Below are 13,466 nucleotides of genomic sequence, written 5' to 3'. Positions count from 1 at the left end.
GCCTTATAACAAACACTGCTGATACAGTACAAACGTACACATGGACAGGAAGCAGCTACAGCCAGATTTCCAATATTCTGTGTATAATGTACTTCACTGGAACAAACGTGGCCGGCATTTACCACCAACACTGACCTCTTACTAACCTAAAAGACTTCAGAGTGTTTAATGACTTATGCACAACCCACAAAGCAGTGTGAGGAACCCACCGAGCATTCCAGGAGAGCCACAGAGATTCTAGAATTTCCGCCAAGTGCCTTTTAAAGTGGCTTCGAGTGCTTTTTAGAATGTTCGCCGACGTTCCGGAATGAGCCGACGTTCCGGGATCGTTCTGTGAACGCTCTAGAATATTTGAGGGAACTTCTCTTGGCAGCAGACTAGTCATGTCTTGCAATTTCATGGTTTCTTTTTATTTCGGTTTTTCACGTTTTTGGCCCGGATCACACATCCGACACAGATCCTTTCTTGTTTCTGCCTCAGTTGAGGTTTCAAGAGAGCCAAGGTGATTCTGAAGATTGATCTAAAGACACTGTGGACTACTGATTGGAGAGGAGCCACGGCAACAGATCGGGATAGTAGTCAATAAAGACCATCGAATGCTTTTTAAGTCGGTACAGCGACCCCCCCCCCCCGTTAGCTTACCCCTCTCTAAACAAACAGAATGGGAGCTTCCAAACTGTTCTGTTCTGGTCAGAAGTGTTTTTTTCTTGCTGCCGTCTCCTCACAGAAGAATCATGGTCAGAATCCTTTCTATAGTCTCATTGCTCTGGTTTCAATCAACATGGTTCTGCCCGTGTACGACATACCAAACCTTACTGTACAGTGACCGAATACAGGGGAAAACACCATGAATGGGCTGCCAGGTTTTTTGATTAAAACACTACCGACTGTAGCAATCAACTGCTAACGGCGTCCTACAGCTAGGGTGGAGTAAGGTTTGAGGTTGTGGAAAAACAATGCTTAGCATGTCTGAGATTGTAGAAAAGATTTGTGCATCAGATTCATTTCATGGCCGACTGTATAGAATGGTAAAAAGATCAACGAACAGTCCAGATGGCGAGAAAGTTCGAGAATTCTGCTAAAACGTCGACATTTTAAGAAGGTTTCTGTGAATATTTAAGATACGCCGTCAGGGATATTGCCTTCTGACAGCTGGTGGATGGGACCTTGGTTGTATATTTACAGTTGTTTCATGGTCATGGCAGCAGATAACCTCTGTAAATTACTTTGTGTTGCGCTGATGTTCCCTTTGGCGAGGCAGTGATCTACAGCCACACTCAGCATGAGTTTCTGTAAATGTAAAAGACCTACATTGTTTTTTTTTAGACTGTTTGTCACTGTTAACACAGTCTTTCATGCAAAAGCCACAAATTAGACACATCAGCAAGTAGTACACACAATGAATGTATACCGTTTTACCTTATTCAGAGAAAACAAGCTACGTTTCCTCAACATACGCTGTCATAGCCAAATGCTCGTCAATTCAGCACCTTCATTTCCCCCTTCTGGTTGTGGTGGCCTTCTGGTCACTCCAAGTTTTCCTTCTCTTCACTTGATCAGACATACTTATAATGCTGAATGTGTTTCGTGTCCCTTAAAAAGCCTTTGGAAACCCTACTGAACTTCCCATTCAAGACAAGTTTCACAAGCGATTAAATGCTCTGTTGTTCATCCTGAAAAGATTGGTTTACCGCAGGTGTGACTTCACTCCTGCTATGCACGTCTGAAACCACTGAAATCACTGTTGTCTTATCATTCGTTTGTACGTAAAACTGTGAAATGAGATTATTTGCAGACTCTGAGAAGAAGGACAGAAGAGGAGCAAGAAGGGGGGACGAAAAAACCAGATGACCAGCTGTAGCTCTGGGATCCGGGTCAGAAGTCTCTACAGTATGTGGAGCCATGCTAAAAGGCAGTGCTAGCCAAGGCAGGAAGAAAGAAAGACGAAGAGAAAGATAGACAAACAGTCAGGACTGTGACGGTTGCCGAGGAAATTTAGGCCTGAAGAAAAGCACAAGAAGGCAGGTCAAGGTAGAAAAGACGGGGCTACGAGGAGAAATACTGTCACAAAAGAAGCTGTCAGGCAGTCAAGTGACAAGCAGGAATTTGTGCTGGCTTCATCAAAACAGAGTACGAACACGTCGAAACGCACACACAGACATGCACATACATATACACTGTGCCTTATTCGCATGTTTCCAAAGCCTCATTGGTGTCCAGTGCTTCAAGGCTCAGCACTGCGCTGTAAAACATCACCATCTCTTCAGTCCTTCTCCTCTGCATCTCTCAATGATTCCTCTTCTCGTCCTCCGATCTCTGTTTGTCCGGCCCCTCTCTCATTTCAGTCCGTTTTGTGAAAGCAGAGTCACACAGAAGCACAGAAGAAGAAGTACAAGGAGGACGTGTTTAGTTGTTAATGCAAGTACAGGCTGTTTTCTGGGTGTCTGGATATATCGGTCGAGGGGTTAAGGGTCAGGTCACCGACGGGGCCTAATGAGGGAGCGGCACCAGGATATCCACGTAGTTGATGGGGAAGAAGCCCGACTGGCCGTTGATCATGCCCTCGTACCAGTTGTCGTCGATCTGATTGGTCAGGGTGATGACGTCGCCCTCCTTGAAGCCCAGCTCGCCTTCGTTCTCTGGCTCGAAGTCGTAGAGGGCTCGACAGCACGGCTGGTCCATTGGAGCTGAGAGTGGACACAAACAAAAAAGTACAAAGTCAGTTTGAGACATTTGTAGGTCACTGACAGCACCGAACAAATACAGATGGTGGGAATAATGCAGATGTGTGGCACAATGACTTCCAGCACAGCTTCAGCAGCTTCGGGGGATTCTCTGAGAGGTAAAACGACCTTTGATGTTGGCTTTGTGTAAGCTAAGAAAGGAAAGAAGGTTAATATACATTATGCGTAGGGCTGGGCGAGTTAACTCGTTAATTATTTAACGCCGATAAATATTTTATCGTGCATTAACGCAGGTTTTTAAAAAAATTTAATTTAATTTAATTTTTTTGGGCTTTTGTGCCTTTAATGGATAGGAAAGTTCAGAGAGACAGGAAGCAGGGGGCAGAGAGAGGGGGAACAACACGCAGCACACACTGGAAAAAATGCCCCTCCAAAAATAAGTTTTAAAAAAACAACAAATACGAGATGTTTTTGCTAGAAATAAGCAACAAAATCTGCCAATGGAACTAGTGAAAATCGGCTTGTCCAGATTTCTTGAATTGAGATGTGATATTTGGGACTTTTGAGATAAAAGTGATCTTGAAATTAGCTTAAAAACCTCTTCAAATGTAAAAAAAAAGCTTGTTTCATATGATATGTGACTCAAAACAATTTGTTTTCAAGACTTTTTAATTGAACAAGATATTCCAGATGTATTGTCTTCAAACAAGTCCCTATATCTGGCTGAAATAGAACTTGTTTGGCAGTTGTGTCTTATATCAAGTGTAATGAGATATTTTTGACTAGAAATGAGACAAATATACTTGGTAAGACTTTGATTTTTTTCCAGTGCAGGGCCGGGGCCAGCTGCAGCGAGGACTGTAGCCTCTTGTACATGGGGCGCCTGCTCAACCCACTACGCCACAAACCACCCTTGTTTTATTATTTATTTTATTTTGTAAAAGTCTGTTGCTGTCTGCTGCGGAACTGAAAACGAAAGTAATCGGCGGATCCACCAAACATGGAGAAGGGTACGGAACTTTTACTCGGCCATTTTCATTTTAAAGTTCTTCCAGACGGCGGAGTCGACAGAACCAAAGTCATCTGTAAACACTGCCAAGTTGAATTGTCTTCTCAGCGTAGTAGTTCCAGTCTAAAATATCACTTAAAGGCAAAACACACAACTGATAGCAGCAAGTCATTCAAGGAAACAGACAGTGGAGCGAGGCTTCTACATAAAAACTACAGAAAGATGCTGATGTTAAAAGTGTGTTTGCACAACAAATGTTTCATTTACTTTCATTTATATGGCAGCACATTTAAAATAAAACTAAATGCTAAAAGCTATACACTACTTTTGGATTCATTTTTGGATTTTGGGTACAAATGCGATTAATTATGATTAATCAGGGAAATCATGAGATTAATTAGATTAAATATTTTAATCGTTGCCCAGCCCTAATTATGAGCTCTTTTGCCGTTTTGCGTTGCCTTTCGCTGAGCTGTGATGGGACATTGGGGTGCGTTGCCACATCCTGGCACAAAGCTGTTTACCTGCACAGCAGGTGCACATTTCTTTCCATCTCCTACCTGGTGATCTTCCGGGGGATTTGGCAGAGTGTATCCCCCCGTTGTGGCTCTCGCTGGGGGGCAGCAGCTCCAGGGTCATTCTGGGTTTCGGAGTGTACTCCTTCCTCGGTTTACTGGACACTTCTTTTATCCTGGAAAAAAAAGCCAAGCGCACAAGACTTCTCAGATCATTCGGATTCCTTTTCAGTGTTTTTTAATTCTGTCTTAAGTAGGAGGATTTTTATCCATACCTGTCCTCCATCTTGCTGGAGAGCTGTTGGAGGATTTCAGAGGAGCGGCTGTGGTATTCCAACTGAGCCTGGACCAACGCTGCCAGCTGGCTCACCTGCTCAATCTGCAACACACATGAACATGTTTCTTTCCCACCGCTGAGCCCTGCTTCAGGCCCATGCTGGGCCAGGGTCTGGCTCTGAGAAGTGTGGCACAGGATTGCTCGCCTTTGTTTTTTCGCTGTTGTTATAGTAATATGACTGTTTATTGTGACTTTCATTAGTAGATCAGTGTTCGTTTGTGACACTTTAGTGGTTGTGGGTTTTTTTGGAGCATATTGGGATCCGTTTTTCTGATTCCAGTCACTGTATAGGTGTGTATTGGAACTGAAGGATTTCACAATTATTTTTGTTCTTCCGATGATTCTTTTTCTTCTTCACACGGAAACACAAATTTGGAGGCCTAAACGTATTCAAAAACTCACCAAACTTTACCCAAAATTGTCCCCACGCGTGAAATCGCATGATTTTAAATGTAATCAAAAGTTGGCGTCGCCAAACTGCTCTACAGCGCCACCTAACGTGAGATGGCCCAAACCGTACATTGTAGAGATGTGAAACGCGGTATGTATGTAGAACGCCTCAAATCAAGAACAAAAGTCTCTTGGAGGTATGCTCTAAAATGTAAAAAGAGGCGGCCATTTTGGGTCAAAGGGCAAATTTTGGGCATTTTTCAGATTTACACACCTCGTATTAAAACTTTCTCCTCCTAGGGATTTTGAGTTACGGGCTTCATCTTTGGTCGGTATGCAGTTAAGGGATGGGGGAGCAAAAGTTATCAAAATCTTGTTTGTGAGATTTATAAACCTCCACGATGCGCAATCAGAAAAGTTCAAACTGTCCTTACGTCGCTCTCCAGAAGGTTAAACATGCTCTGCTCTGCGATCTCTTTGCTCTCATCGAACTTCTCCAGCGCCTGCTTGATTTCTTCGTCCTGGACTTTACCCTGTCGCTTCTTCTTGTAGTCGAAGTCCAGACGGCGGCCCTCCATCTTCTTCAAATGATGCTGCATTGCAGGAGGAAATATCGGATATAAAACCACTGATCTCAGGTTAGCTGCCACATGGATCCCATACGGTTCAGCTACTGAATCTCATGTTTATAGGAGTATTCACCTGTATCTCCTTCAGGTCTTTGTCGTGGAGATTCTGCAGTGGGTCAATGAAGTTCTGTTTGACCTCCATGTCCAAAGCATCTTTCACCTCCCCGAGCTCCTTCATGGCCTCTCCAGCATCTATGAGAGCAATGCCTGGGTAGGACAGGTAAAGAAGAAAATAGGGCAGAGTGAGGCACGATCCCAGTTCCTTTCATTGGCCCGACCCCTTCTTTTTGCAGGGCTAAGGTACTGTTGCCCCTTTTTCTTTGGTATCAAGAAGTAGTGGTCATCTGGCCAACCACACACCACCCAACACCCAAGCTGGAGGGCCAGATGACAACAATTCTTTGAAAAGGGGCACCATTCCCCTGTAAAATGGAGGGAAATGGGATTGAGCCTAAGAAATAAAGAGAGTACGGGACAAGTGTGCTTAGCTTTACCCTCAAGTTAAATCTAACAAGTGTCGCCTTTAAAAAATGTTCTTCAATAAACCGCTGGTTTCTATTGATTAACAAAGAGTCTTAATGGTATTTTTACCTTCAGAACAACCATTAACATGACACAGATTCAGAGTATTCTGACGAACAGATACATAATATACACGTTTTGGTATTGGCTTAAATGGTTTAAGGACCTTCTAATGGAAAATGAATGCACAAAGATGAAATTAGGGATGTCCCCATCAGGTTTTTTGGTTATTTTGGTTATTGACAGATTGGTTATATTTGAGGAAGCCATATGATAACATCCAAAGGGTTGCCGTCATGTCACTTAACCATTTAGCAAGGCTGTGGGAGGAAGAATTAAGAACCACCATCTCAGATGTAAATTGGCAGGCAGCAATTACGTTGGTACACGCTTCCTCAATATGTATCCAACATGGGTTGCTACAATTTAAGGTTCTACACAGGTTACATTTATTTGCAAGTAAATTAGCTAAACTCTACCCTGGTTTAGACCCAACTTGCATCAGATGCAGGCAGGACCCAGCTAGCCTCAGTCACATGTTTTGGCTTTGCCCGAAACTGTCTCTATTTTGGACATGTATATTCGATACATTTTCATATATGTGTAATAAAGCCATCAGTCCCAACCCATTGACTGCATTGTTTGGGGTTGTCCCTCAGGAGACACCAATATCTAGGCACCAGGCTGAGGCTATAGCATTCTCTACTCTTTTGGCTCGACGTCTAATACTCCTTAGTTGGACAGGCGTTGGGTGGAGGAGGTGATGTCCCATCTCAAACTTGAACAACTTAAATATACTGCCAGGGGCACTACCCATAAATATTATAAAGTCTGGCAACCATTCCTATCATATTTTGAGGATGAACTGCCTTCCCTTAATGTAGTGTAGCCTAAGTGTCCCCCCCCCTTTATTTTTATTTTATTATTTTATTGTATCTGTGTCTATGTAACTCTCTATATGCAGTCATGTGTGTACATGCATTTATGTGTATGTGTGTATGTATAACCACTTTATGTATACCGAGTGATTTATCTGTTTTATTCTCCTGATTTTGTATTTATTTATTTATTATTATCATTATTTATTTTCTATTTCTTCCCCTCTGGTCTGGGGTATTGAGTACTAGTGTGAGTGTATAATGTGAAAATCAATAAAAATATTTGAATAATAATATTTGAGGACGCCCTTCAGGGATGATGATTCCTCCAATCTGCATTGTCTTCTTAGGTAACAACAGGCCTCATTTGAACCCCATATGGAAGTGAATAATAAGTTTTTCCGTAGGTTAATTTCCACTTACCGAAGCAGGACTCCTCTCCCAACTCTCGTCCAAACTTGAACATGGCATCTCCCAGGATGCTTTCCGCCTGCGGGTATCCGGGCCCTTTCTCCTGCCCGCGGATCTTTGACATGGTGTTGATCATGCTCAGCTTGGCTCTGGATGCTGTAAGGAAGCAGTTATGGCTTTGAGAGATAACCAAAGTCACGGTTTTGTGCTACGTGTTGGGGCAGCTGAGTGTGAGCTTCAGACCTGGGTTAGGCTGAAGGTATTCTGTAGTTTTGGTCATGATGTCCAGCACCGCTCTGCTGGTGATGTCCACCTTCTGCAGGGGACAACAAGCCAGGAACAACATGAGAGACAGCAGCAAGAGTGGCACGAGAAAGTCAAGTGTCTCGCATCTGTTTGATATGAGGCTACAGCTAGAAGCTAGCTAGCTTAGCTTAGCTTAGCACAAAGACTGGAAATAGCTAGCCTACATCTGTTGAGTGGATTGCAACATTCCTCTTCAGGCAATTTGTTTTTGTTTAGTCTGCACAGCCAAACTGTAACAAAGATTTTCTTGGCTTTAAGCATTAACTTCCTGAAGTCTTGGCGTTTTCTGGCAGAGCTCGTCAAAAAGAGCAGACAGTTGCCATTTTCCACTTTGCCACTTTCCACCTGGGCCTCTTCAAATCTGGGCTAAAAACCTACTTATTTAGGATTGCTTGCAATACCCAGTAGTGTGATGACACTTTTATCTTATTCGATTTTGTTGCATTTTATTGCTTTCACTGTTCTTTTATTGTTTTTATTTGTATTTACTTATTTTCCCCTTTATTTATTACCTGCTGTAAAGCACTTTGATACATCTTAAGGATTGTCTGTAAAGGGCTGTAGAAATAAAGTACATTTACATTTACATTTGCCGTTCTGATAAAACACGATAAGAACAAAATCAAAATATCAGGGATATTCTGAGGTGCTCTTTGATGGATACGTTTGAGTTTTTAATTAAAGCTTAAAGCTTGGCAATGATGAGCATAAAGTACCATTAAAGTATTAAAGTAACCAATAAAGTACCCAGTACTTTGATTAAAGTACCATTAAGGTATTAAAGTAACCAATAAAGTACCATTAAAGTATTAAAGTAACCAATAAAGTACCCAGTACTTTGATTAAAGGACCATTAAAGTATTAAAGTAACCAATAAAGTACGATTAAAGTATTAAAGTAACCAATAAAGTACCTAGTACTTTTATTAAAGGACCATTAAAGTATTAAAGTAACCAATAAAGTACCCAGTACTTTGATTAAAGGACCATTAAAGTATTAAAGTAACCAATAAAGTACCCAGTACTTTGATTAAAGTATCATTAAAGTATTAAAGTAACCAATAAAGTACCATTAAAGTATTAAAGTAACCAATAAAGTACCTAGTACTTTTATTAAAGGACCATTAAAGTATTAAAGTAACCAATAAAGTACCATTAAAGTATTAAAGTAACCAATAAAGTACATTGAGCATTGTGTCTTAACACATTGAATACCGGCGGTGTTTACGGAATTATGTCGTAGAATCCCAGCGTTCTAAACCATTTTTTGCCGTTTTTTGTACAGTCACAGCATATTATGTGATAGGGCCACTGAAACATGTTATGGCTCGTTTGAAAGCTGAGACTTTAAACTCTTTGTGGGTCAAAACTGCGTGTCTCTAGGTGCCGCCATTAGCGAGCTATCCTTAGCTAAACCAAGGCGGGTATCCACCAAAATCAACAACAAACTGAGATATCGGCTTCCCTTTCCCTCCAAGCGTGATCGCAGCACGTTGCAAAGCTAAGCTAAGCTAACCTGTTCATAAGACCGCCTCCTGACTTGTCGCGTGTCTTCTTCTCCTTCTTGTTGTTTGTTTATGTTACTTTACCGCCACCCTCTGGAAACCGACACGTGCGATTGGACAAAATGCGGAAATGCACAACAATCAATGCAGCGTTATCAAAATTGTTCTTGAGTTGACGCAAAGCCATTGGCGTAATGATCAAAATGTCCAGATGATGACACCAGTTTTTGACTGCCATCTATGTCAGTTATGTTCATCACATAATTACAAAAATCACACAGAATGTGCATTAGAATGTATAGATTCAGAATCCATAAAAAAAACGTAAAAACGTATTTTTACCATTTGGGAGCCAACACATGGGCAGTAAAAACGTAGTTTTACGTGACTTGGGAGTCAATGTGTTAATATACTAAACTGATCACATTGCAGCTACTTATCCATCATATATTTTGAGAAATATTTGTATTAAATGTCGATGTGAAGCAACTTTTAGAATTGATTTAAGGACAAAAAAGTAGCCAAATAGATCACCTTCTCCATTTCTTTGAAGTCTTCATCGAGCTTGGTTCCCTCTGCCCCTCCAACCTTCTCACTGACTTTCTGTGAGGATAAACATCAGGGACAGACAAAGAGAAAAGGGTTAACGCTTTCTGCTCTCACACACTTCAGTTTCCTGAGACCAACCCGAGAAAACAAAGCGCTGGCTTGTGCTTGAAGCCCTAATGGAGATAAAACTGTGAGTGCTGCTGTGAAGATGAAAGCAGAACACAGAGAAGAGCTGCTGAAGAGCGAGGTGGGAAAAAAGGAGTGATATATCACCTTATTTATGGAGGAAATACAAGGCATGAAAAACAGGGAGGAAAGCAAGTGTTGAGCAAAGACATTAGACGACTAAAAACTCTGGTTTTAGCAGGATAGTTTTTTTTCGCTCACCTTTAATTTCTCAGTATCACTGCCCTCTATTTTAAAGCTGCTTCAGGTAAAATGAGTCACTTATCAAAAAAAGATCAGTACCTCAAACAGTCTCTTCAGTCTTGGACATTAAACCTAATTCAGCGAGGGCCAAGCATCTCTCTACGGTGGAGCTAAATTTCTGGATGAACCACAGCAATGAGGATTCAGCTTTGTTTATTTTACTGCCGCGAAATAATTGATGATTACGCTCCAAATATGAAGGTGGCAATCTCTGCTGCGATGCTTCACAGAAAGCATTCGCACTAATTAACAGGTGCTTTAAAGCACGACAGCTATGATTCATCCCAGACTGGGATCCGAACATTTCCGTCTGTATCATTCCGTCCCTGTTTGAAGACGACGGAAAGTAGCTTTACTCAAACCAGTGACATTACAGCTCCAGATGAGCGCCTCAAACAACCAAACTAATAAGATTCCTCTGGCATTTTTGCTGTTTAATGAGCTTGGTGTGTCAGATTTCCCCAAATCTAAAGTCTTAGAAACAAAAAACAACTCGAACGCTAACGGGAAGAGTCAGCATCACAGCAGCAAGTCGAGCTCCACAAAGTAAAATCAGGTCAGATCATTTGTAAGTCCACCAGGAGATATTTGGAGTAAAACTTTATAAACTAACCTCAGAAAACTGGGATAGATGCCAACAAAACTTTAGCATGTTTGACATGGTTCTATATGAACAGGGATGGACTAATGAAAGAGGCTTGAGCCACTAGAGGCCCCTGGAAAAAAATAAAATATAAATCACAGAAATAAATGACCAGAAAGAGTCGCAGAATAACCGTGAAGAAAAGTAATATAACAAGGGCTGAAATGATTCCTCGAGTAACTCAATGCAAATTATTTGCTCTGATTTGGTTCTTTAATGAGACAAAATATTTCTTATCCAATTACTCCATTAGAATACTTAGATCATCTAAAGAATCGGTTGCTGCAGTCCTAAACAAACAAAGACTGAATGATTAGAGACATGAAACAACCACAGACACAGAAGACGCTTAAAATGACCCGAAATCCAAGAAAATACAATCATCAAACAGAAGAACGCGCAAAAAAAGTCACAATGTGATCAAAACAAACTAACCTATAGAGACAAAAATGTTCCCCAGAACTTTCAAGGCACGGCTGATCAAAAGTACCCAGTACTTTGATTAAAGTACCATTTAAGTATTAAAGTAACAAATAAAGTACCAATAAAGTATTAAAGTAACCAATAAAGTACCCAGTACTTTGATCAAAGTACCATTAAAGTATTAAAGTACCCAGTACTTTGATTAAAGTACCATTAAAGTATTAAAGTAACCAATAAAGTACCCAGTACTTTGATTAAAGTACCATTAAAGTATTAAAGTAACCAATAAAGTACCCAGTACTTTTATTAAAGGACCATTAAAGTATTGAAGTAACCAATAAAGTACCCAGTACTTTGATGGTTCGGGCCTTGGTTCAAGGAGCTAAAAAGATATTTTGGTCCTCAGTCTTTTGCATTTCCTCTGAGATCAGGTGGAAGCTACATTAGGTAAACTGAGTGCGAACCTCTCTAAACCTCTCTAAGGTTTTGGTGCAGGTCACAGTGACCCGCACAGTTTTTATCAAAGCTTTAGTAAGAGGGAGCTCCCTCTTTTTAAGCATTTAGGAGCCTGGAGCTGACTGAAGCATGAATGAGTGACTCTGAATGTTTGCTGCAGCAACAGCCACATAACCAGAGACGTCTTTTTCTTCTGTAGAAAGATGGAGCAAAAAAATGCAAACTGGGAAGACTCAACCAATCAGAAATGCCGGGTGACTGACCCTGAAATTCTCATGTAATCTTAGAAATAACTGGGCCAATTTCGCATCTGTCGTGTCTTTATACCCTTAACTCATAACTCCCTCCTGTAAAGATTTACCCCTTCAACCATGAGCCTTTGCCAGGGGTGACATCATGACCAACATACGTTTCGCCGGTGGCACGGCGACGCCTCACTAAAACACCTTTCCTCCCTCCTGTTGGGGTTAAGACAAAGGCTGTGTTCGAAACCGCATACTACATACTAAATACTTCCATACTGCATACTCATCGATCAGACAGTATGCAGAGCGTTTACCCACAATGCATTTCACTCCTGCCCGAGCCGAAATCAGCCGGCCTGAAGCTGATTTCCCTTAAGCTCTAAACTCTGTAAACTTTAGCAACATTTGAAACATTTTCAGGCGAGAAAGTAGTCGTTTAGATCCCCAACGTGTTGAAAATCTGACAAAATACCGGCCATTTACTATTTTGTTCCGACGAATTTGGCGCTACTAAAGCTAGCCGCAGTGAGCAACGCACTTCCGGTTATTTTCACAAAATAAAATACCCGTTGCCTTTTATCATAGGGAAAGACGTTATGATACAATTGGTGCTTTTGTTTTGAAAACAGGAAGTGAACCTACCCTCGTTGTAGCTAGCTTGAAACTGCCGTGTTGACAGGAAATGACGATCGGCGACGTCACGTTACGTTGCTTCTTGGGTAGTTTGAGTATGAGTAGTAACCTCATGATGCATACCCAACATTTCGGAGAATCTAGTATGCATCCGGGAACTTAAAAAAAAGTTAGTAGGACTAATGGGAGTAGTAGGAGAAGTAGGCGGTTTCGAACACAGCCAAAGACTTTACTTCGGTACGATCAGGAAACGATCCCGGTTTGAGCTGAAATACATCGGTTTTACAACGCCAGCGTGGACGTTGGCTTCGGTTAGGAGGTCAGACATCAGAACTACGTGTTTGGGGCCATAAAACACCTTTACAACACGACACGGACATCTTCACACGGCGCCGCTCTCATGACCACGAGAGGTCTCGTGTTCTTTGAGCATATTCAGAGTTCTTCTGTGCTTGTATGAACAAACGTCACTCAGAGAGAACCCACGCATACACGGGGAGAACATGCAGACTCCACACAGAAAGACCCCAGCCTTTGAACCTGGGACCAGAGATGGGACCAAGTCACACATGTGCAAGTCTCAAGTAAGTCCCAAGTAATTTTTTCTTGGGCAAGTCAAGTCAAAGTCAAGTCACCTTATTATTGCAATTTTACCTGCAGAATCTGATCTTAATGAAGTGAAAAGTCAATATATAAGTAACCAGAGAGGGGGACTCAAGTCACTGTGACTTGGACTCAAGTCGACTCGAGTCCCCCTCTCTGCCTGGAACCCTCTTGCCGTGCAGCCGGCTTTGGGCACATTATGGTTCCTTTGGAAAAGATTTCATTTGTGAAGGGCCCACAAACACACCAACCAGGTCCAGCAGCACGGAAACAAGACTTCTGCTCACCTGAAAGTAATAA

General features: G+C 41.7%; 1 protein-coding gene across 1 annotated transcript in view; it reads right to left on the bottom strand.

The window, feature by feature from the left end:
• Positions 1 to 685: 685 nt before the first annotated feature.
• sh3gl2b (SH3 domain containing GRB2 like 2b, endophilin A1) overlaps positions 686 to 13,466 on the bottom strand; it is a 49,699-nt gene continuing 36,918 nt past the window's right edge. Inside the window, exons 2-9 of the mRNA XM_075450703.1 lie at positions 9,720 to 9,788; positions 7,619 to 7,691; positions 7,388 to 7,531; positions 5,638 to 5,771; positions 5,370 to 5,528; positions 4,484 to 4,587; positions 4,254 to 4,384; positions 686 to 2,687 (exon numbers count right to left, since the gene is read on the bottom strand). Of these exons, the coding sequence (XP_075306818.1) occupies positions 2,491 to 2,687; positions 4,254 to 4,384; positions 4,484 to 4,587; positions 5,370 to 5,528; positions 5,638 to 5,771; positions 7,388 to 7,531; positions 7,619 to 7,691; positions 9,720 to 9,788 (1,011 nt within the window). The 3' untranslated portion in view covers positions 686 to 2,490. The remainder of the gene's footprint in view (positions 2,688 to 4,253; positions 4,385 to 4,483; positions 4,588 to 5,369; positions 5,529 to 5,637; positions 5,772 to 7,387; positions 7,532 to 7,618; positions 7,692 to 9,719; positions 9,789 to 13,466) is intronic.

The sequence above is a fragment of the Odontesthes bonariensis genome, chromosome 19 (genome assembly GCF_027942865.1).
Source record: "Odontesthes bonariensis isolate fOdoBon6 chromosome 19, fOdoBon6.hap1, whole genome shotgun sequence".
Classification (NCBI taxonomy): Eukaryota; Metazoa; Chordata; class Actinopteri; order Atheriniformes; family Atherinopsidae; genus Odontesthes; species Odontesthes bonariensis.
The sequence above is the reverse complement of the archived record's forward strand: the minus strand, read 5'-3'. Positions and strand labels throughout refer to the sequence as shown.